The sequence below is a fragment of the Larimichthys crocea genome, chromosome XV, assembly GCF_000972845.2.
Source record: "Larimichthys crocea isolate SSNF chromosome XV, L_crocea_2.0, whole genome shotgun sequence".
In the NCBI taxonomy this organism is placed as follows: domain Eukaryota; kingdom Metazoa; phylum Chordata; class Actinopteri; family Sciaenidae; genus Larimichthys; species Larimichthys crocea.
In genome coordinates, this window is record NC_040025.1 from 22,094,967 (window position 1) to 22,117,851 (window position 22,885).

The 22,885-nt window shown below is 41.2% G+C and overlaps 2 protein-coding genes across 12 annotated transcripts in view; both read left to right on the top strand.

Annotated features, from left to right (window-relative positions):
• Positions 1-87: 87 nt before the first annotated feature.
• Positions 88-3,534, top strand: rpl32 (ribosomal protein L32). The gene is made up of 4 exons (XM_019267778.2): positions 88-222; positions 844-944; positions 1,037-1,218; positions 3,370-3,534. Exons 2-4 carry the CDS (start codon positions 849-851, stop codon positions 3,497-3,499), a joined length of 408 nt encoding a protein of 135 aa, XP_019123323.1. The 5' UTR covers positions 88-222; positions 844-848; the 3' UTR covers positions 3,500-3,534.
• Positions 3,535-5,557: 2,023 nt separating this feature from the next.
• Positions 5,558-22,885, top strand: part of LOC104935848 (glutamate receptor-interacting protein 2) — a 29,838-nt gene continuing 12,510 nt past the window's right edge. The window contains exons 1-12 of one of the 11 annotated variants that reach the window (XM_019267777.2): positions 5,558-6,015; positions 11,306-11,386; positions 12,119-12,257; positions 13,970-14,115; positions 15,349-15,432; positions 15,524-15,599; positions 16,184-16,329; positions 18,015-18,162; positions 18,250-18,419; positions 21,196-21,324; positions 21,566-21,727; positions 22,118-22,304. In XM_019267777.2, the coding sequence (XP_019123322.1) occupies positions 5,838-6,015; positions 11,306-11,386; positions 12,119-12,257; positions 13,970-14,115; positions 15,349-15,432; positions 15,524-15,599; positions 16,184-16,329; positions 18,015-18,162; positions 18,250-18,419; positions 21,196-21,324; positions 21,566-21,727; positions 22,118-22,304 (1,646 nt within the window). In that variant the 5' untranslated portion in view covers positions 5,558-5,837. Of the gene's footprint in view, positions 6,016-8,220; positions 8,541-11,305; positions 11,387-12,118; positions 12,258-13,969; positions 14,116-15,348; positions 15,433-15,523; positions 15,600-16,183; positions 16,330-18,014; positions 18,163-18,249; positions 18,420-21,195; positions 21,325-21,565; positions 21,728-22,117; positions 22,305-22,885 lie in introns of those variants that run through there. The other 10 variants (XM_019267774.2, XM_019267769.2, XM_019267767.2 and 7 more) reach the window with 10 other exon arrangements.

The following is a 22,885-nucleotide window of genomic DNA, read 5'->3' on the forward strand; positions in this document are numbered from 1 at the left end:
GTTTAAAACACGATCATATAACATTCACGTCACGATGAGAGTCGTATTGTTTCATTAGAAGTGCTTTAAGAGTGAAAGTGTACATTCCAGTGGACTACAACTGCCTGCAAAGGGCTGAACGCTGATAAACTACAGTACCCATAAGCCTCTGCGGCACCCCACGGAAGTCCTTTTCTTTCCTTCCGCCGTCCCCGAAGTCCCTTTTTGGATTTACACCGGCGGGTGAGTCCACACAATCTATGTTAATCCGCTCGATTTAGGGCGTTATTTGACCATCCTGCTGTGGTTTATCAATCATATACGTTCATTTCATACGTGTTGGATGAAATTGACCGTTTTTATCACGTTATATCGTGTTTAATAAGTTGTTACTCGAGCGAGGTGCTTGCTGCTAAAAGCGGCTAGCGCTCTCACACTGTAAAATGGGGTTGTAGTTTTCAGTAAAGGCCCCGCTTATACAGCGTGTCTTACGGTGAAATGACAAACAGCAGCTGCCAACATTAAACGTAGATGTTTATTTAATTGTTTTTGTTTATTTCTGCCTTGGCCTCACTGTTTGAGAGCACCGAGTAGAGTAGCATGGCTAGCTGACGTTGACTAACACGTTTACCCGGAGTTCACTCAACACAAATATTTAAGTAGCGGTCGCAGGTTTCTACATGCATGTGCCAGTGACCTAGCTGCAGGGACCTGAACACTTAATGTTTAAGTTAATGCTAAGTCTTCATGTGCTCACCTACAGGTGATTGTTAACGCCAATACATCCGCAGTAGCATGTAGCACGTTGTGCTACGACACTGAAGCTTATTTGGTTGTAACCTTGTTTATTCTTCCTGCCCTCAGTCACCATGGCAGCCCTCAGGCCCCTCACAAAGCCCAAGATTGTCAAGAAGCGAACCAAGAAGTTCATCCGCCACCAATCTGACAGATATGTGAAGATCGCGGTGAGAGTCTGCTTCACATACGAGCTCAGCTGTTTCTTTATTTGCTAGATTAGACCTGTAACTAATCCATGAATGTCTATTCTCTCTTGCAGAAAAACTGGCGTAAGCCCAGAGGTATTGACAACAGGGTCCGCAGGCGGTTCAAGGGTCAGATGCTGATGCCCAACATCGGTTACGGTAGCAACAAGAAGACCAAGTACATGCTGCCCAACGGCTTCAAGAAGTTCCTGGTGCACAATGTCAAGGAGCTCGAGGTCCTGATGATGAGTAACAAGTAAGTTGTTGATGTCGATTACTTTCCCTGACATGATTGTGTCAGGTTCGCACTAGGCTCGGTCGGTTTGCAGAGATTTTGAGATGCCTGCTGAGCCGTTTGCCACTTTTGTATAATAATAGAGGTGAATGCAAATGTCTAAAGCTTTCATAGAAATGATGCATTTTATTCATTCACCATTGGCTTGATTTTGACTAATTAAGACATTATTTCTGCTAAGGTTGACTTTTCCAAATGTAGATTTGATATACTTTATTTATCCCAGCACGGGGAAATGTACTTGTTACAGCAGCAGAGGAAAGTGTAGCATACACTACAGATTTAGAAAAGAGTAGAAAAAGCAAAAAAACAACACAATAGACAGAAATTAAACAGACAGAAATATCTATAACCTACACAATAAAAAACAATCATCCTTCAAACAGACAAGTACTGAGGATAAAAGTGGCATGATATATAAAGAGTATTGTTATGTAAAGTGACCATAGTGTAAAAAAAAATACTGCAATAGATAAGAGACATTACATTCATCTTCAGTATGATATCGTGGTGGTGACAGAAGTCTGTGGCAAAGATCTCAAAACACTGACCACATGTCTGAGGGCAAAGTGGGTGAGTGACCTTTGAAAGGCAGCAAGATGTGGAACTGGTGTATTCTGTCTGTGGCAAGTCAATTTATGATTTGACTTATGGAATAAATAATGTGAGCAATAACATGCTGCTTTTAATATAACACCATCTTTTTTCACAAGGCAAGTGGTCCAGACATCAGATGGAAATAATAGTCCGAATTGTGGATTTGGTTTGAAGCTCGTAACAAATATTTGGGTGTTGTAAAAGGAGGGCCTTCATTTTATCTCTGACTTTATTATAACCACTTACCGACAATCACTTTGTTAAACCATAAAATGTAGCTTGAAGTATTAAAGAGGTGATTGTAACAGCCGATCATTTGTGTAAGGTTCATGTCTGTCCTGCCGTTTTAGTTCCATGCTATGAAGAGATCAGGATACTGATCAAAATCTTTGTTATTTAAGTCGCTTTTAGAAACGTTATGTCCAGGAATCACCAGTTTGATAGCTGTTCTTGCTTTCTGTGCACAAGAATCCGGTGTTAATCACGTCATTCTGGAGGGATTCAGGCTTAGTGATTGGATGCTTTCCTCTTGTCAGTTTATTTTAAACCAGAAAATAAAAGTGTAAGTAACACAGTGGAGCAAGCAGGTGGCAGAAATGACTTGAGATGCCTGTCAAGTAAGTAAGCACAGCTCTCAAACTGTAGATTTCTTTAAAGCTGCAGCTGCATCATCCTGTTACTTTCAATGAAGAGGTGAGATTATTTTGCTGCTTGTCACAGATTGATCCTAAATACTGCCTACTTAATCTCAGAGTTTAGTCACACTGAACTTAGACCTTCATAGAGGGGGTTGAATTGATTTCAGGGGATTGTTTGTAAATGAATCCGCAGAGGCGGGGATAGATAATTTGACTGAAATGGTGCGTAACTCTAACCTTACTCTGCAGCTTATACTTAAAAGTCTCCCACTGTTTAATCGCCACAGGAGTGAGTAGACTCATCAATGTCTAAAATCTGAAGGAAATCTGTTTCAACATAGATGTTTGACTTTTCCCATCCACATTTTTGAAGCAGAAATCTGGCAGCGATTTGAATAGCCAGTCACTATTATTGATCATATAAATCCCTGGAAAACGTCAGTTTGGTCAATGTTTGTTTATTGACTGTTTGGATGCAAAAATCTAAGCAGCCAGATTTAAGAAGCTGACAAGCTCACTAAGCTGCTCCATGAACAGTGTCAGGTGTCGGTGGTCTGTTTCCCAGCTCTTTAATTGATAGTTTGGATGAGTTGGAAACTAACAGACTGTTAAAAGTGATAGAAATCTGAATGTTTTAATTTCAGTGTTACTTTGAGTTTAATTGAATCAGGAATGTTTCCACCTCCGTTTTTCTTACTGTATCCTGAAGTTGCAACTACAAGGTTTAGTTAAATTTCTCTATTTAACTATTGACATGTACAGTAACAACATAATCTGTTTCCTGCCCCAGAATGAAAGTTGCTCAGCAAAGTGTCAAGTTAAGAGCAAATCTACCATAACACAAAAGAGCTGACACCTTTCTTTTGTACCTCTGTAGGACTCACTGTGCTGAGATCGCCCACAACGTGTCCTCCAAGAACAGGAAGGTCATCGTGGAGAGGGCAGCTCAGCTCGCCATCAAGATCACCAACCCCAACGCCAGGCTCAGGAGTGAGGAGAACGAATAAACTGGTTATTCACAATAAATTCTTAAAAATGGAAATCGTCTCTTGGATTTTTTTTCTTTCATCGCTTGTTGGAAAGGTTGTTGCACAGGTCTGGAAATGTTATGTGTGAAACATGACATTATAATCTTGGACAACTTGGTTGTCTTAAAAACAGCAAGAACATTCCAATCGATAAGTTTGCAATCAATAAGTTTCCGTCTGACCTTCAAACTAGTAACACTTGAAGGCATGATGGGCTGAGTCAGCACCAAGAGATGAGCAGTCGAAGACAACAGACAAGTTCAGTTGACTGTTTAATCTCAGTGCTGAGGAGACCAAAGACAGTCTTGTTCAACAGAAAGATACAGACTTCATGATATTCTTGGCATATATAACATCTGGAAATCCTTGACTTATCAACAACATGGTTGTCAACATTTTTATGAGATGTGTGCATGTCAAACATAGACAGGCCATAAATGTAACATAGGAAATCTAACTTCAAAAAGTAAAATGTGTGTAAACAGGTGTTTGAGTGAGTGGAGTTATAAATGGATTGTTAATTTGGGTCATGATTGAGACTAAAGCTATTCCTGCATCGTGAGTGGACAGGCGTCAAAATAGCACAGAAATGCATTCATACATGAGTTGGTGTCTGGCCTGATGGCTACAGAGCTGGTTGTATTCTCCCGTGGGTAAATGGGGTTATTCCTCACCTCCTTCCAGATGACTGGACGCTGGAACAGAACAAAAGGGGCACGATGCCTGAAGAAGAGTGTTGACCCACATTGTAAATGGAGGAGGCCACGTAACTTTGAATAAACGTGGTTTTCTTTCCAAGCTGTGGTCTGGGGTAGCTTTTAAAAAGAGAACATGCTTTTACAGTTTTAAGGCTTCTCACTGTCCATTCATGCTTTTTTTTTTTTTTTATAACTTTTGCCAAAATGATTCCAGGTCACCAGTTCATGAGACTGGAGTTATTTTTGTGACAAGTCAGGATGAAAGCTCAGTTGGGGAGATGGTTTAATGAAAAATGTAATCAGAATTGATGAAACAAAAGCTGACACATACTGGCTTCTATCCCTGGTTCAAATTTCAAAAGCACTGGATCCTACATTTCCCATCATGCAACATCTTAATTTATTACCTAATATGAATTTTGACTTTGAAGTAATCAAATTAACCCAGTTTCAGTGATGGAAAGTAACTTTTCCTTAAGTACTGCACTTAAATATAGTTTTCAGGCACTTGTAATTTGTTATATTTCCATTTTATAATTCCACTTCCAAAAGAGACACCTAAAGTAGGTAAAATGAAACGTGTACGACTAGAATAAAAAATGCTGCGTTAAGGAATCAGTAAGACTTTTTACTTTTAATACTCTGAAGTACAATTTGTTTAACATTCTTTTGTAATTTTGCTGAAACAAAACCTTGACTTTGTATAACAGAGTTGGATTTACAAAGTAGTCTTGCTACTTTTACTTGAGTAACAGATTACTTTCTCCACCACTGATGATTTGTGAAATGGGTCCCAGGCAGTGTGAATCACAGGCTTCCTGTTAAAGATTCGAAGTCTCCAGCCAAATCCAAGATGACCCTGATCGCTCTGACGTCATCTGGGATGTTGTATCTGAATGAAAGCTCCCTTCAGAGCCACAGAGGACAATATTCAACTGTTTACACCATCTGAACAGAGACGACCGCAACCAGTAAACTGATCTTGATGTAAGGTGAGAATATTGAAGAATGCGTAGACTAAACTACCAACTCTCCTCCTGGGTTTTGGACTGATGGCAAGGTGTCAGTTTGATATTACCTATCAACATGATTAGACAAACCTGCAGCTGACACTATGATGTAAAATCAATAGATCAAATAAAATGCTTTCAAAAGTTACTGCCCCGAAATGGCAGATTGTTTAATGTTTTGCGATGTTCAGAGCCGACTCCCTGCAGAGAAAGTTTCCATTGCATTCTGGCAGGCAAGCTGTGCCCCACAGCCCTGAGCCCTCCACCATCTGTTCCCGTAAAAACCGACAGTGCCAGAGATGCAAAAACATAACATTTATTTAGCGAGTCAGCTTGTGGCTGTTTAGAACCAAAGGAAGTGCTTTACCAACGATGGTCAGGGAAATAACAGGCACAGTGTTGGATCTTATTCTCTCTTTTAAAAAAAAACAAACCTGCACCTGTTTCTGGAGTGGCTTGGAAAGACTCACCTGAGAGGACTGGAAGTTCTCCAGAGAGGGAGGAGAACATGAAACCAGCAGGAGAAGGCAAAGAGTGCAATGTCTAGGACATGGTGAGAGTGTCAGGAAGAGGACAGAAACCATTTTTTTCCTTGTCACCGGTCAGAAAATGAACATGTCAGCAAGGGTAGTGTTTGGAAAGGGGCGCCTCACCCCCAAACAGCTTTCCTTCGCCTTCCCTCAGACAGATTCCCTGAGGAAAGGCAGTCGGTCGGCAGGAGGAAAGAGAAGGATGTTCTCCTTTTCCATTAGATGTCGACTGGGCATCATCAGAGGGAGAACCAAAGGTAAAGTCGACATGTCCCTTTTTTTGAGGGGGTGGAAATGTATTCAGTTCATGTCTTTAATATAGAACAAAACATGTGGGACTTAAAAGTTTCATTTGCCAATTGTTAGTCACCAGATTACACTTTGCTGCATTTATTTAACAGAGTTTTGTGCTGCAGGCCTGTTAGAAATCTGGGCTTAAAGGTGATCACTAAAGCATGAGTGTTGTGTGTGTGTGACACATCCTTATCCTCTGGCTCTTGTTTTTCATCACACACTCATCTGTGCTGGCTGACAAATGAATTAGTCATTTTGCCTTTTATAGTCTCTCTTGCAACTGGATCGAATCACCATGAGATGGCAGTGTGGTCAGTTTGATTGAGGAGTCAGTTAAGATGTAGACCCTCCTGCTGAGAATACACACTTTTTTCTGTTTAATGAAAATATAGGTTATTATATTTAGCATGTTTCTTTATAATAATGTGAATGAAATACTGAAATAATGTTCAGATCAGTTGGTTATTCTCTGTTCGAGACTCTTAAATATTTAGCAGCTTTTCAGCCTTTTTAAAATTCAGTCTTGATTTGTCTCTTTCCTGTTTTAGTGCTCCTAACCTCTATTTGAGTGCCAAGGTCATTGCAAATATTCCGCTTTCTATATCTAATCATTGTGTTATCACTCACTCTACATCAATAATGTTGATGTGTGGTATAGAGGAAGTGCAAAAGAGTCAATTTCTATTATAACCCACAATGTTCCCAGAGGTTTTTATCAGTCCAACAGACTGCTCTGTCTCCCACTTCTCTTTATTCTGTTGGAAATTAATTAGTCTCGCTCTAAAAGACTACGCTCGCTCACATTGTAAATGGGGTATTAAGGACAAAAGTCTCTGAGGAAATTATCTACACTGAAGAGTATTGTGTCCACTGGAACAGCCGACTAATTAGGCTCTATGCAACAGCGGGTAGAAACGTGGAAAAAATGTTTGTTTGTAATCACTTGACACATCTGTAAAATAAGCAGATGTAGAACAGAAGGTTTGATTTCACATTGCCAAGATCTGACTTTTGTGTGCTGTGTGGTGTTCCCTACCTCCAAAATCTCATTAATGACAACAATTTGTCCATAGTGACCAAAAACAAATGAGGCAGAATAGGCACAGAGGTGTTTGTTGTTGTTGGTGTTGTCAGCACTGGGGAGGTCAGGAAGTGGCAGGCGTCGTGGTGTGGCTTGTGTGCATGACAAATGGTCAGACAGGTGTGGCAGTGGGATCCGTTGGTCCCTCTGTGTTTGGCCCAGAGGGATCTCAGTGGGCCCCGGGATTAGCAGAGTGTCCTTTTTCCTCTCCTGAGGGGGGAAACATGAGATGCAGAGCTTTAGAAGTAGTGCGTTTAATTTCCACACAGTCGCTCACATTCCTGAAGTCCTTGCTTCTTTTTGCTTGCACCATTCACTTATTTTCCCGTGATCACAGTGTGATAACATGTTGGATCTGTCATCGCAGCCTGCTGCACGGCAACTGTACTTTTCTGAATAACAATGTGACATGTTCTCAAACAGGCAGCTGCTCTGCACAAGAATTTTACATATGCATTTTCCACTATGTGTGTGTGTAAGAGAGAGAGAGAGTAAGACTAGCACTGAGTAGATACAAGCTCTTTGAAATGGGCGCAGTCCCTATGTGAGAAAAACGTGACATGGTGTTGGGATTAGTCTGACAATGAATATGCAGGTGGTGTTAATTGTGGTGAGAGTTGACTGTGTGCAGTTTTGTCACGTCTAATCTCAGCAGTGCGTGTTATGTGTGTGGGTGGGTTTGAGGATGTGCATACGAAAGGGGTGTTTGACTTGGTGGGAAATGGATAACGAGTGAGTGTGCATGTGTGCATGTGTGTGTGTGTGTGTGTGTGTGTGTGTGTGTGTACTGGGGGAGGGAGTGACTATCGTGTGTGCCTGCCTCACTGAACCCCTCTGGCAGAGGGAGAGAGAGAGGGAGCACACACACTCACTCTGGCTCTGTATGAGAGAGAGAAGGGTTGAGCTCATGTGAGAGGGGATGATAAACCCTCTGGAAAAGGACGAATGATTAGTAAGAATAGCTCAGAAATGGAACCACGGCAAGATGGAAAGAAAAGGACATGAACCAGTGCACTTGGATTTATAGAAAAACAGAGCGTGGTAGCTTTATATATATATATATTTTTTTTTTTTTTGAGGATTGAAAGGACATCTTTTTGTCAACATTAAATAAATAGAGAAATACTGAGGATCAGGATTTGCTCTCTGGAGCTCAGTCCCTGCTGGGTTTAACAAACAGGTTCAAAGAAATGCTGGACTTAGGGCAAAGGAATGAAGAAACGAAGATGGTGTTTTATCTGAGTCTTTTGGGTCGCCTACTTTAGTTGTTTTTTTTAACCTCAGGTGGAACCTCAGCTCTCTGCCCACACTACTACAGATCAGCAAGGTTACTTCCCGAGGGTGGCTGCGCTGACTAAACTACAGCCATGCTGTGTGGTCTGAGGAGAGACACCAAGAACAGCATTGGTAAGAGCACCCAACAGGGGGTCAGCTTGTGTATTTGTAGTGGAGGATTCATTGCAGGAGGGGGTTCAGTGATCACATGGATTGTTTGCTTACCTCTAAAGAGCAGCTGTCTTAAATGTGTAGCAGATTTTAAGGGCAATAAATACATTTTACGCATGTATTCATGCATTATTGTTGTGATAGGTTGAGCAAATGTGAGTGGACTGACCACCAGCTCTGAATAGCATCATTGCCACATGTAATTGGGGCAGATATAGCAACGTAAACTGGGTCTGGCAGGTCCCGGTTTATAAATAAAGTTTTACATCTGAAAATAGCATTATGATTTCATTGTCATTGTCAGTGACGCCCCCATATTTAACCTAGATTCAGATTGGTTATAAGAGGGATGCCATACAGTGCCCTGAATTAAATCAGGAGTTAATTAACTCACCACATATTTATGCAGGAGCAGATCATTTTTATTTTAGTCAGTGTGACTCTCTGAGGTCTTTTAGATGCAGATCTTCTGGCACTCATCTGAAAGCCAATAACTAAACTTTAACAGACAACAGAGGAGAGATTGTTTTTGTTTTGTTTTGCTTTCTTGGGGCTGATTATTAAACATCCTGATCTTAATTCCAGCCATTAGCGTAAATGGTTATTTTAAGCTGGAGGAGGATGGTTGGGGGATGGCTTGATGGTACAGTAGTGTTCAGTCACGTGCAGAGCGTTGGGTCTGCGTTACCCACAGCTAATGTTGCCTTTTGACTGCAGCGACAGCTGCCGGACTGTCAGGGGCCCTCAGGAGCCAGCGTGGTTACGAGGCTTTTGCCTAGCTCAACGTGTTTGTGATGTGTCATTCACTTTGTGTATGTGTGCATGTGCCTCACAGCTACTGGACGATGATATTTGTGCAAGGATGTGTGTAAATTAGTGCAAAATACCATTCTTTGCATATGTATGTCCCATACATCGCCATAATATGCACAGTCCAGTTAAGATATAAGCGCACGCGATTCTTCTTCTTTACTGCAAGCTCTGTCAAAGGTTTCATAAAGGATCCATGCCTCTCAGCTGTCTAAAGGCCTCATCTTCAGCTGAGCAGATGTGAAAACTTGATGCAGATGGAGAGAAGGCAGTGGGTTTGATGCCCTTCAAGCACTTTCTTCCCCCAGTTCAGTCTTTGCAAATCAACACAGATTTTTATCTGTGTTGATTTGTGTATATATTGTCAGGCCTGCAGACAAAATCGAGACAAGTGACAACCCTCAAACTCTCAAATATTATATATATATATGTATATATATATATATATATAGTGCACCATGATTGAAGTTTAGATAAATACAGTTTGTCACTCCTGTTATTATTTTCTGTCTTGTTTCAGTTTGGTAGATAATTATAGACTTGCTCGGATGTAAGCAAGAAACGCTGCAATCAATTCAGCCCAATTTTTTGCCAATATTTGAATTCACATCTTGGCAAAAACACACAAGTATCATTGGATTAGCCCGACACTAAAGAACACCTGAAAACATGATGATCCTCAGGCAAGTTTTTTTGAGTTTTTAGGAGCATCGTGTACAATCAATTTTAAGTAGATTTATAGAAATTCAAATATATGCAATGATATCCCCGGAAAGTGTAAGTCATGCTGACTCTAAAAATATGTGTATCATGTGTGTGTTTTCAGATTCGACTGAGTTATCACTCCGAGAAGTAGCACTATTTTTAATGCAAATTGCGGTAATCGGGCGCTGAAGATTTTAAATTGCCTCCATTTACAACCCCAGCATGCACCTGTCCCTTTCACAGCAGTATCTTTGACGCTCCTGCCTAATAGTTTGAAAACCACTGGTATATAAATGGCAGTTTTGTAATATAAATAAGGTTTTTAACCACTCTTTACATCAAAGCAGTCACTGGAGACTTTAGCTCTTTTTAGCCCACCTTATTAATTAAATTTGAAGGCACCAACATGGGCCCCTCCACTCTTAAAAAAAAGAGGACTTGGCACAGCTCTTCTTTAAGTTTAAAATATGATGTTCAATCACTGTGCCGGCCATCTGAAAAGGTAATCCGCAGTGGACAGGATTAGAGAAGTGCCAAGTCAAGTTTCCTCGTCACTGTGACTGCTGACATGCCTGTATGGCTGCATTCAGGTTCAGATGGCCGAGCAGTGGCTCTGCTAATCTGAGGCCAGCCCAGCACTGTGTCATAAATGGGTCCCACTGTGGGTAAAAAAAAAAAAAAAGTCTGTTTCTCTGCTGAGCATATTTTCCGGCTTCCTATCGCAGCTGCTGTAAATGACATGAAAATTATGATTTTTCTCTCCATGCCCGAGCAGTCCATTAACCGCATGCTGTTCCTTCAGGAAAATTCTTATGCTGTAGTGGTCGCATACATCAAGCTCACTCTAAATGTATTCTTGTGTTAAATTAATGGTTTTCAAGGGTCTCTGCTGCAGACAGAGTGGAGATATTTCAAATAGGATTGTCGTGGAAACAGTGAAGTGACCTTCCAGGATCCCGAGCTCAGGCTGATTGCTCGGTTTTGGGTTGGCTAATGAGCAACGGATGGATGCGGCTCTTGGCTAAGTGCTGTTTCCCTCAGAGCCCTCACGTTACCCAGGCTGCAGTTCAAAGCATTTGAGTGTGTGTGTGCAGCTGTCATGATGTGCAATGGATGGTCATGTTCATTTAGCCTTCTGCTGCTGAGTTTCCCTTCATATCACCACAGTGCCTCATAAAAGCACCTCCATACCTCCCCTGCTGTCTCTTCAGATGAAGGACCATACTCAAAGGGGAGCAAGGAGTCCGGGGCAACTGACCAATCACATTCATCCCAGAGACGCAGCTTCTCAGGTACAATACAGTCAAACCTGACTTCATATCATATCATGTTTTCTATCTCCTGTCTGATTCATGCTCCTGCACCCAGAAGGAGAAGAAGAAGAGTCATGCTGTCTTTGTGTGAGCTTTTTGTCTATGTATATCCATGTGTCTTCTTTGCTTTGCTTGTTGTTGCACTGTTTTGAATGCTTGGATAAGGTGGAAATAAAAATGCCTGTGTGGCATACCTGTCATTTGCACTAAACCGCAGCTCGGTAGACTTCATGTAGAACGATTTAACAGCACAGCACAATGCAGAGCACAAGACAGAATGAGTCCTCTCATGACACTATAACCACATATCCGTCAGAGTTAAGGTCAAACTCATTTTCATGCACTCAAGAATAGAACTGGATTTCAATTCACGAACTGATGAGTCTGTGGTAATTTTCAATGAGTGTTTCTATGTAATAATGAATTGAATTTCTTTCCATCATGAGTATTTAGTGTGGTATTAATAAAACTGACTCTGCCCTCCTCCTCCTCCTCCTCTTTCTCTTGAAACCGCCACAAAGATTCACTCAGATTGAGAGATGTGCAGGAACAAGAAAAAGACAGGACAGTAAGAAAGTACAGTATGTGGTCTTGTGTCAGAGAGCATTTCTGTGAGAGGCTCAGGAGAAGCTAAAGAAAAGAGTCTTTCGGACAGGGTGACTCTGTCAAGCGGACATTAATGCTGACTGTGGATGTGTCTGTATCTGTCAGCAGAGGAGTACCGAGGAGTGACCACGGTAGACCTGATGAAAAGGGAAGGCAGCAGCCTCGGCCTCACCATCTCCGGAGGCTCTGATAAGGACGGCAAGCCCAGAGTGTCAAACCTACGGCCAGGTGGGCTAGCTGCCAGGTGAGATCTCTGCTCTGTGATGCGGTTAAAACCTAACAACTACACGAGCTGTCCAGATTTGTTATTCTGCTCCTACAAACGTACACGTGCTGCAAAGTTACACTAGCATGCTCTGACCGCAGGACTGTAGGCGTTAGATCAGCTTGATGCCATCCCATCACTAGTACTAACACCAGTACCACCACTTTTTCTCCAAGAAACCACAAAAGATGTGTCCATAAATTGAAAAATATTATTATTTTTTTGCTGTCAGTTCACACTTAATTCACTGTATACTGGTAATTATCCAGTAAAATCTATTGTGAGCTTGATTTCTTTTGCTTAATCAAGATTTAAATAAACCACAACGTCATTACACTAATTTTCCCCAACATCAACCACATGATAGGAGAACATATTAGAGAGCTCACGTTTCATGATGATTAAGCAGCGTGTGACTAAAGTCTAACACACACACACAAACACACACAGTTTTGTAAGAATGACACATGAAAATGTCTTGGCCAAATATGCCAACGCTTATCGAGTCCAAAGAGGTTTAAAGACAGACACTGTGCTAATTCTTCCAAGCAGCTTGTCTTCCCACAGCTGAGTTCAAGCTTGTGTGGAAGTGCTGGCTAATTTACTGCGTGGAGAGACATGAGAGAGAGCGGCAGTGACATTGTGTGATGAGAACGCACCGGATGACAGGCCCGGTCGTCTCTGCTGGTTAAGACGTCTCTCTCTGTCTGCTGTCAGCACTGACTGGCAGTAGCCCAAAGGTGATAGGGGCGAGCAGGCCAGAGTGACTATTTAAATAATTTGCTCTCCAATGAGCAGCGTGTTGACTCACAATGTCATATGTGAGACACCATGTACAACCATCTCTGTCATTGTCTGAAGAGGAGACGCTTTCAGCCATCCAAACTCAGCATCCGCTCACTGTTCCACACAGTTGGTTCTGTATGTTAGTCTGCATACTGCAGATTTATAATCAAAATATCAACTGTGTGGACACAAATCAATACAACCAACCAGGATTACTTTCAGCCTATTTCACACAGCGGGATCATGTCGTAAAAATCTGCCACAACAGCAAGACAATTCAACCAAATCAACCATAATCACTTAATCTGTCGATAATTTTCTCAATTAATCGATTAGTTGTTGGGAAAATTGGGAAAATTGTTAATCACTGTCTTCCAAAGCCCAAAGTGTAATCCTCAAATGTCTTGTTTTGTCCAAACATATTCAGTTTTCTCTCATAGAGGACTAAAGAAATTTTAAAATATTTACATCTGAGAGGCTGAGATCAGAGAATTTGGACATTTTATTGTAAAAAAAAAAAAAAAGTTAAATATCAAAATCTTTGCAGCTCTACAAAACATAAAGATGATAACATATCTTATTGGGCTCATGACCAGATCAACTGCTGTTGGGCCCCTAACAGGAGCAAACAGGCAGCTTACAGGGAGTTTAGAGGGATGGGATGAGAGTGAAAGTTGGGAGCAGTAAAAATCCAGCAAGCTGAATGTGAATAAAAACCTACTGGGAGGAAGACTTTGTTGAGTTGTTGATGATTCACTATGAGATCGTCACTATGAGTCACAGCACTCACATTACCAGTTTACGGTATTAAAAATAAACCCCTCCGTGAGACAAGATCAGGTAATTGAGAGCAGTTTGCCCAGGTCGTGATCCAGCCTCGATGGTCTGTCCATAACTTTCTACAGGAGCGACCAGCTGAATGTAGGAGACTACATCAAGTCAGTGAACGGCATCAACCTGTCAAAGCTTCGCCACGATGAGATTATCAGCCTGCTGAAGAATATCGGGGAGCGAGTAGTGCTGGAGGTGGAGTACGAGCTGCCTCCATATGGTAGGTGAAGTTCTGCAAGATTGAATATTCTTCCTAATTATCCAACACATGCTCAGACATTTAAAGGAAGTCATTAAAACAAATGCTTTTCTAAATGCACAAAGTAGGAAAATGGTTAATAAAGAAGCTTATTAACTAGAGGCATAGTGGAAGTTTTTAATATGGGTTTGTATGAGGTACCTGTGTAGTCATAGACTTTACAAAACATAGATGTAGTATCCGTGACGTCACCCACAGATTTCTGAAGGGCCATTATGTCGCAAAGACGTAGATCATGGGTGGCTGGGTGCCCAAACCCACCTGCCAATTAAAGCAACTTAATTATGGGTAACTTTAAGCCTTGTTAAAGGGTGAGTAATAGAAAAAAAAATCACCCCAAACTGAGAAACTAGCTACAGAGACCAGAACAGTTCTTTGTACCAGGCTGTAAATGTGTTTATATCTGCGGTGAAGTTGGATATTTTAATTTGGGAGTAACCTATAGCCAACTTCAAGTGACTCAACATAAAGGAACTGCAGTTTTTGGCACCTCCACACTGGCTTCACACACACTAAAATCTGTTTAAGTGTACTTACACAGAATGAGAATATTCTCACTGCCTTATGAGATTTGTCACCCTGTAGTTGTGACAATGTAAACACAGAGGGAAAGATCTGTCAGCAAGGTAAAGAGAGAATGTGTTCACTGTAGCGTACGCTGTAATGGTGAATAAACTACTCAAAGCATTTTATGATTCTACAAGAAATGTACACACATTTCGAATGCAAAAGTTTTAAACTGTGAGTGCATATTAGTTAGTTATTCCAGAATCTATACAACACGCTGGCTTCACAATGAATTATAGTCGTGTTGAAGTAAAAATTGTCAAACCAAATTTAGCCCTGATTTAACCTTGACACTTAGACATCTTTCGACCTGCAAATCCATACTTATTGGGTTTCTTTGATCAAGGCTCCAGCCCCAGAAACCGAGTTGGTCCCCGGGCGCTGCGCTGAGGCTGCTCACTGCTTTTAAATCGTTAGTATGGGTCAAATAGACGAATAGAGAATTAATTTTCCCCACTGAGATTAATTAAACACACTTCCTCAGTGCTTTGTTCATTCTCATGATTCAGCAGTTACACACGGATAACACCGTAATTACACTTTTGTGAACGCTTTTTACATTTGCTGATAATTCATTTTATGTGTGACTTTAGAGGATAGTAGTAATCATTTTCTTTCCTCTCTCAGTCCAGAATCCCTCAGGAGTCATAACCAAAACCATAGAGGTGTGTTTACACAAAGAGGGAAACAGCTTTGGGTTTGTCATGAGAGGTAAGTGGACAGGATATTTCTGCGTAAATCCTTCAGTAAAACATAATTTGCTTTTTGTACAGATTCATCTCTGTGTTTTTATTTTTTTTAGGAGGCTTCCACGAGGACTGGCGCAGGTCTCGTCCTCTGGTGGTCACATGTGTGAGGCCTGGAGGTCCGGCTGACAGGTGAGGACATGAGCTAGTGTTAGTCTGAGCACAAGTGTAGCTATTTATGTGTCTTGCATGCATTGTATGTCATGATCGTGCATGAATGAGCCTATTCAAATCACTGTATGTGTGCATGCATGTGTGTTTCTGTAACGCACAGCCTAATGCATATATGTTTTACTAAACGACTTATCTTTGTATGCAATGAAAATATTTATCCAACATATAAATGTAAGCCTCTGAATGATTTTAACTCCATGATTTTTTAGACTGCATGTTATTTCTTTTTGCATCAGTCTATGCTCAGGAAAATTGTGGCCCTGACACATGTAGTGTATGTTATCTTCAAAGCAGAAAGGGCACTGCTTATCCTGAGGCTAATGCAAAATTGCACTTTTCCCCACGAAAACTGAGCACACCAAAAACACTGGAGCAAAAGTAATTCACCATCAAAGACTTTCAAGCCATTTATCTCGTTTATCCTTCATCTCACCTGGGAGGAGACGCTCATGTGGAACTGTTTAATGATTTACTGTGACTGGTGCTTAAATGCTTGTATGAACATCTTGCGCTTGCCGCCTGTGTTGTATTTTTTTCTCCAGAGAGGGCACTTTGAAGGCTGGAGACCGAGTATTGAGCATAGATGGGATGCCTTTAAACAGAGAGAAGCACGCTGACGCCTTGACCATGCTGATGCAGAGCGGCCAGGAATCCCTGTTTCTGATTGAGTATGACGTCTCTGTTATGGGTGAGCACCCACACACACTCATACACTCGTTCACATACACTCTGAGGGTAAAATATGTGGCTGTAAGTGAGCTGTCTGGAGACACCACCAGGGGAGTCACACTCATGAGCACAAATCAATAGGGAATGATGAATGATGGCAGGTTTAGTTAGTTAGTTAGTTAGTTAGTTAGTTAACATTTTCACATTTCAAACCAGTGTATTAAATGGACATTCTGGTGATTCAGTATTGAATTTCTGTAAAGTAGAGGGAAGCACAAGAGACAAATTTTAAAAAATAACATCAAAATCAAAGATTTTTTTGACTTTTAGTTCCAAGGACAAGCCAAGCTCCAAAATACTGGATCCTACATTCCCCATAATGCAACTTTCCACCGGCTTTTTGTTGAAACTTCTCAGCCTGGTCGACTCTCTTTCTTTCAAACGCCTGTAAACATCATATTATCTTGATGACATCACTGTGACATTATCTGGGTCATTTTCTCAGAATGCCCCTATAGTGCAATAAACAGTACCAGTATCAATATCATTTGGCATTTTTATAATGTTTCTTATTTTGTCACCATGTGGGAAAGAACTAATACTAGCACAGGTCTGTGTGTGTGTGCTGTGTGTACACATTGAATCAAATTTGTTTTCAGCTCCTCACCGTTGGGTCAAAAAGTAGTAAAATATGACACTGAAGACATGAACTCACTACAGAATAAACCCTCCATTTGTTCATGGTGACTAATTCTCCATAAGATCGCAAACTCTGCACTGCTCTGAGCAAGAAATAGGGCAGGTCACCAAGGACAGTTGACACACATTACCTTTCTGTATGTGGGAGTTTAGGACTCAGACCTCCTGCCTCCAGACTGAACTAGTCAGAGGGTTCACAGTTATAAGAGACATTTATTTAGGACCGAAATCTGATAAATTAACATAATTTATCAGTTTTAATTGGTTATTTAAAATAGCAAATGGTTAATTCACTGTGACGCTCAAAATCTATATAGGATTAATGTTATACTGGGCAGCACAATACTTTGTGTTACTTTGTCCTGCACTCAAAACATTTAACTCCTCAGTCAAAAGCTGCTTATAACTGCATCCAAAATGACACATCCCTCTATCTTTGCTTAAGACAGAACAGTTACATGTCTAAAGAATGTCAGAGGGAAAATAAGTAAATAAAGTTAAGTCCCCTACAGCCGAGTGAATAAATTTATGTTACAAATTTGGGATGATTTAGATCCCCCTCAACCAAATGTTTACACAATATTCTTCCTTAAAAATGTCCAGTATCCATCTGTCTGTGTTCCTCTGTGTCCACCTCTCCCACTTTCATTTACCTCATGCATTTCATGCTTGAGCACCCTGTCCCTCTCTGATGTTTGTCTGGAGTTTGTTTTACTGTGATACCTACTTTAAAAAAACATTTTATCCACCTTTGGTGTAAATGATAGCTGAAAATGTGCAGCTTTAAACTACATTTCACAGCTTACATGTGATATGTTACACTAAAAACTGAGGATTCAGTGGGCGGACTGCCTTGTTATGAGTTCTTGCAGCATTGTGAGAATACTGTATCAATGATAACATGAAACATTTCTGTTTGAAAGGTTATGATAGCTGGGTGCAGCTTTAGATGCATCTGGTAATTGTGTTGGTCCCTATCACATCTGTGTGTCTTATCTGTTTCAGAGGCAGTGCAGCAAGCCTCAGGCCCTCTGCTGGTGGAGATAGTGAAAAGTCATTCTTCCAGTCTGGGGATCAGCCTCACCACAACAATATACAGGAGCAAACAAGTTATTATTATTGACAAGATAAAGGCTGCCAGTGTGGTGGAAAGGTGAAACTCTCCTTTAATGTTTTTCTGCTCCACAGACACTTTTACTGTCAGACAAAAACTTACCTGACCCAATCTGCCTCCTCTCAGGTGTGGAGCGCTGCATGTAGGTGACATCCTTCTGTCTATAGACGGGACCAGCACGGAGCACTGCTCACTGATGGAGGCCACGCAGCTACTGGCCAGCACTTCTGATGTCGTAAAACTGGAGATTCTCCCAGCAAGTCAGAGCAGACTTCCTGTCAGGCCGCAAGACACAGGTATGTCCAGGAAGTGATGTAGAAACAGAGCAAGACAGTCTTTTTTTCAGTTTTGTGACTGCACCTTGCACGATTGTGACACTATCACATTGTCCATTAAAATCTGACAGACATATAAATACCTGCCAAGGCACTCAAATATCACCTCTATGGTAGTTCCTGCTAGAATGGGTGTCTCCAGGACCATAAAGAGGTCGTGTGGGGCCATGATGACACACACAGGTTTATAGAGGAGCAGCTGTGGCTGAGGTGGTAGAAAGGGTTTTCTAGAAATCAGAGGGCTGTGGATCCTTGACATCTTGATCAAGTATCAGAATCTCTGTATCGCCCCTAATATGTTTTATATATATATATATATATATATAATATATATATAAAAAATATATATATATATATATATATATATTGTGAGTGCATCCACACTCATCACTTTAGACCAGAAAAGCAGTTCAGTCCATTTACCAGCCAACACTGACACACCTGGTAATCATTGGTAAGTAAAATGATCCAATATTTCACAAACTGTACATAAAGTAGCTTCACCTCAACAGTATAATATTGTAAAAATATTATATATCAGTTCAGGAACGATTATTTTCACTTTTGATACGTGTTTGAATACATGTTAAGCTAATTATATACCAGTACTTTTACTAAAGTAGAAGTTTGAATGTAGGACTTTTACTTGGATACATACAATATGTTACAATTTTATGTCAAACTATAAAAGTTTATATACATTTGGGTGCAAATGAGCAGAGCATTACAAACGATTGATAGAGGACAATATCGACTAATTGACTTATTGTTTCAGCGTCAAATCTTCTGTGTTACATTGTGGAGAATATACATTAGACAGGCTGGAGCATGTTGTCTTCACCCTGTGACACATTGTGACGGCTCTGCTCTTAGCCTGTTTTACTTACAGCTGTAAGGAACCTGGCTGTCACCCAGTCGCCCTCGTCCATGTGCTGTGAATCAGCCTGTGTGTGTGTGTGTGTGTGCATGATGCTGGCCACAATTCCTCTGCCTTTGGGTACACACTCGACCTCTTATGCATACCAACAAGCCGCTCGCGCCCACACACAAACACACCCTCTCTTTCTCTGTCAGAGATCATGTTCGTGCCATGTTCTGCAGGCTTATTTCTGGGTCAGCAGCTGCAACAGCTCCTTAACGTATGAGCATGGGAAGAATCATACGACATGACAAAAGGAAATAAGTTGCAGTTCAGACTTCTTTAGGGACACTTTTATTTGCCAAACATCCATCTGTCTTTTATCAAAATTTAACGATGTGTTCTGATGAATATCTTAGATTCAGTTATTATTTTCTCTGAAGAAGGCATGCGATTTCTTTAATTTTTCAAAGACCACTCAGTGAATTTTTTTTATCTGCATTGCTTCCTGTTAAGCATTAAACTGTCTCAATTCAAAGTGCAGCACAGGCATCATTTCTTTGAATTCACAGGCATGTATCTTCTTGTCTGAATCGTCTAATAAATAATGATTCATTTCTTGAATAAGGCGCCATGACATTGTGATAAAGCGATATTTTCACAGCTTCTTTACCCCCCTCGGGATAAGGCATGATTATAAGATGCAATTCGTCTAATCTTCTCTGGGGATTTAACAAGACAGATACGGCCACTAAGGGATTAGGAGTTAATGTTTCAGCGTAGATCAAGAAAAAAAACAGTTTCTTGGAGAGCTTCCCCTAGGTGAGCTTAATATAAGCTGCCAGAGCCACAGCTTTGCAGGTTTGATTGGGCCTGATAGAAACTGGTTCTCCAAAAAGGGCCAGAGGTGCTTCCTGTGTGTATTTTGATTACATGTGTTAGATTTTTACCAGGTTTCCTAAATATGGCAAACGACTAAGTGCTACAGCAGTCATGCATGTTTCCAGCAAATCCTTCATCCATGTGAGCAAGTTGTCAGAGATTAGACCCCTGCGAATGAAGCAGCAAGGATTACTGTCATATGTAACACTCGGTGACAATTCTAGCTGCGTGAATCTGTAAAAGAAAGTTAATTATTGAGGTGTGTGTCACACAAGAGGTCAGTTGTTTCCCTTTGAATGCTTCACAGATACTGTTTGACTGATGCACAGCGTTATACAGGCTCTGACATGAAGGATAAGAAGCTTTTCAGTATTAACAACAATCTGTGCTCCATTTCGTTCAAAGCGAGAAAAGTCAACAGAAATGCTAAAGAAATTAATATGATCACACTGGATTAAATTAACATATTATTATTATTATTATTAACACAAACTGCCTGCCATTCAGACACTCTGCGTCGTCAGTAATCAAGCTTCAGCTGTTTCCAATCAAGGTCAAGCCACCAGCCTCCAGCCAGTATCACTTCCTGCTGAACACAACAACCTCATGCCCAGCAGTCAGCTTACTCAGAATGTTTTTGCACCTTCGGGCTCTTTTGAAAATGAAATTTTGAAAATGATCTCTAGCTTGCACTTAGCTTTTTGGAATCTTGCTAGGAAAAGTAAGATGTTTTTTTCTTCTACCATTCACCGCTTCTGTGTGTCTAACTGAGTCTGAGATGCTCATCAAAGTACATTAAACTACAGGATTTAATCTGGTGTACCGTGACGAAAACATTAAATATCAATTACTCTGCTCTGAATTATCCTCCAGGCACTGCACAAATTTAGACACTGGAATAAAAGCCTGATTTCATGGGTAGTATTTAGAAAAATGCACAACAGTGGAGTAGACTCGGTTTGCTTAATGGATGTGCTTGCTTCTGTGCTTCTGCAGTAAAAGTGCAGAAGAGCAACCATCATCACTGGGACCAAAGCAGCAACTACTGCCATCCCCCACATGCCAGCCACTGCAAGACATGGAGCAGCCCAAGCCACCCACACAACCAGCAGGACCACTGCAAATGTAAGTTATCATTTGTGACAGTACTGCTGCTGGCGAGACTCCATAGCAGGAGCCTTTTCTTCAGCACGTTTGTTAAATCTTTTCCAAGAGGTTTTACTCCAAAGCGGTTACCACGTTTTCTTTCTTTTGTTACGTGTTCCCATGAGCATAAGCTGCTGCTGTGAATAAAATGTCATGCTTGATGTGGTTTGCTCTTAGTCTACCAGCCTTTTGATACCTGTAGTGCTATGTCTCCTTTCAGCTCTGGTGAGTGGTGGCTTCTCCCCTTCTTCCACAGCCACCTCAGGCTTCAGCAGCCAAGGTAGCAACACACTGCCCTGCCCCATCCCTCAGATTGTGCCCACCAGCCCCCGCAGCTCGACTGGCAAGAGGAGGAACAGGAAGAAGGACCACAAGAGCTCATGTATGACAAATCGCCTGCCTTGTTTTTTAACATGGTGTGTGGTAGTGTAGTGCAGATATTTTTGGTTTTAGCTCCTGTGGTGTGAGATTTATGTTTATGTTGTCTTGTGCTTGTATTTCACATGAACTGACCCTTTTTAAAAATGGTTTGCAGCGCTGTTAAAACACCTTTCCCCTTCTGTTTCGCCCCCTCACTGCGTGAACAGATTTGACTGATCAGTGACGTAAACCTCTGACTCATTCCCTTTCCATTCCCATGTTGTCTCTGTGGGTGCATGTCTTTTCCCTTTTTTTTTCTGTCTCCCACAATCCCTCTCTTGCACCATTTATCTGCCACTTCTCCACTAATATCTCTCTCTGATGTGTCCCCTCCCTTTTCCCCGTCCCTCAGTATCTCTGGCATCCAGTTCTGTCGGCCCAGGGGGGCAGGTTTTTCATGTGGAAACGAGCGAAGTCGTCCTGAGGGGGGATCCGCTCACAGGTTTTGGGATCCAGCTTCAGGGAGGTGTCTTTGCTACAGAGACCCTGTCCGCTCCCCCAGTCATCCGCTTTATTGAGCCCGACAGCTCAGCTGAGAGGTAACACACTGAGACACCTAATGAGTAAACAAATATCATAGGGAGTCACCTTGAACTCGACGTCCCATTCAGGCCAATCATTCAGTCACATGTAAGGGGAAAAAAAGAAGCTAATTTTAGCCCGGCGTCTCAATGAGTATTTGAACTGAAGGCACGCACATTAGAGCTGCATTTGTGTCATGCTGTGGCTCATAGATTGGGTGGTCGGGGGGTCATCAGAAGTTCTACAGCCTTTTATCTCATCTTTGTTTTTCATTAGCCACACTAGCAGCTTGGCTCTAGGGATTGATTGGTTCACCACTTTGGTTCAGACTGATCAATAATTATTGAATATTGAAGTTTTGTATAGATATTCATATTCCCCAGAGGATGAATCCTAGAAGCGAAACTTGTGAAAAACATCAAAGGCCCTTACTAGAGCTTGTGTTTTGCTTTGTCTATTCTGGGCAACTGTAGAAACATGGCACACTCTGTAGAAGGGGCCTCGCTCCCTCTGTTTTATTCTAAGCTAACAAATAACACAACAGTTCTTATTTTCAGGTGATTATACACAAATAAAAACAAATTCACTTAACTTATGA

Bases quoted from the DNA above. Each gene is read 5' to 3' on its own strand.
- rpl32 (XM_019267778.2), top strand. From the start codon at position 849: ATGGCAGCCCTCAGGCCCCTCACAAAGCCCAAGATTGTCAAGAAGCGA. The intron at 945-1,036 runs GTGAGAGTCTGC...TCTCTCTTGCAG, and splicing joins ACAGATATGTGAAGATCGCG to AAAAACTGGCGTAAGCCCAG. The intron at 1,219-3,369 runs GTAAGTTGTTGA...GTACCTCTGTAG, and splicing joins GTCCTGATGATGAGTAACAA to GACTCACTGTGCTGAGATCG.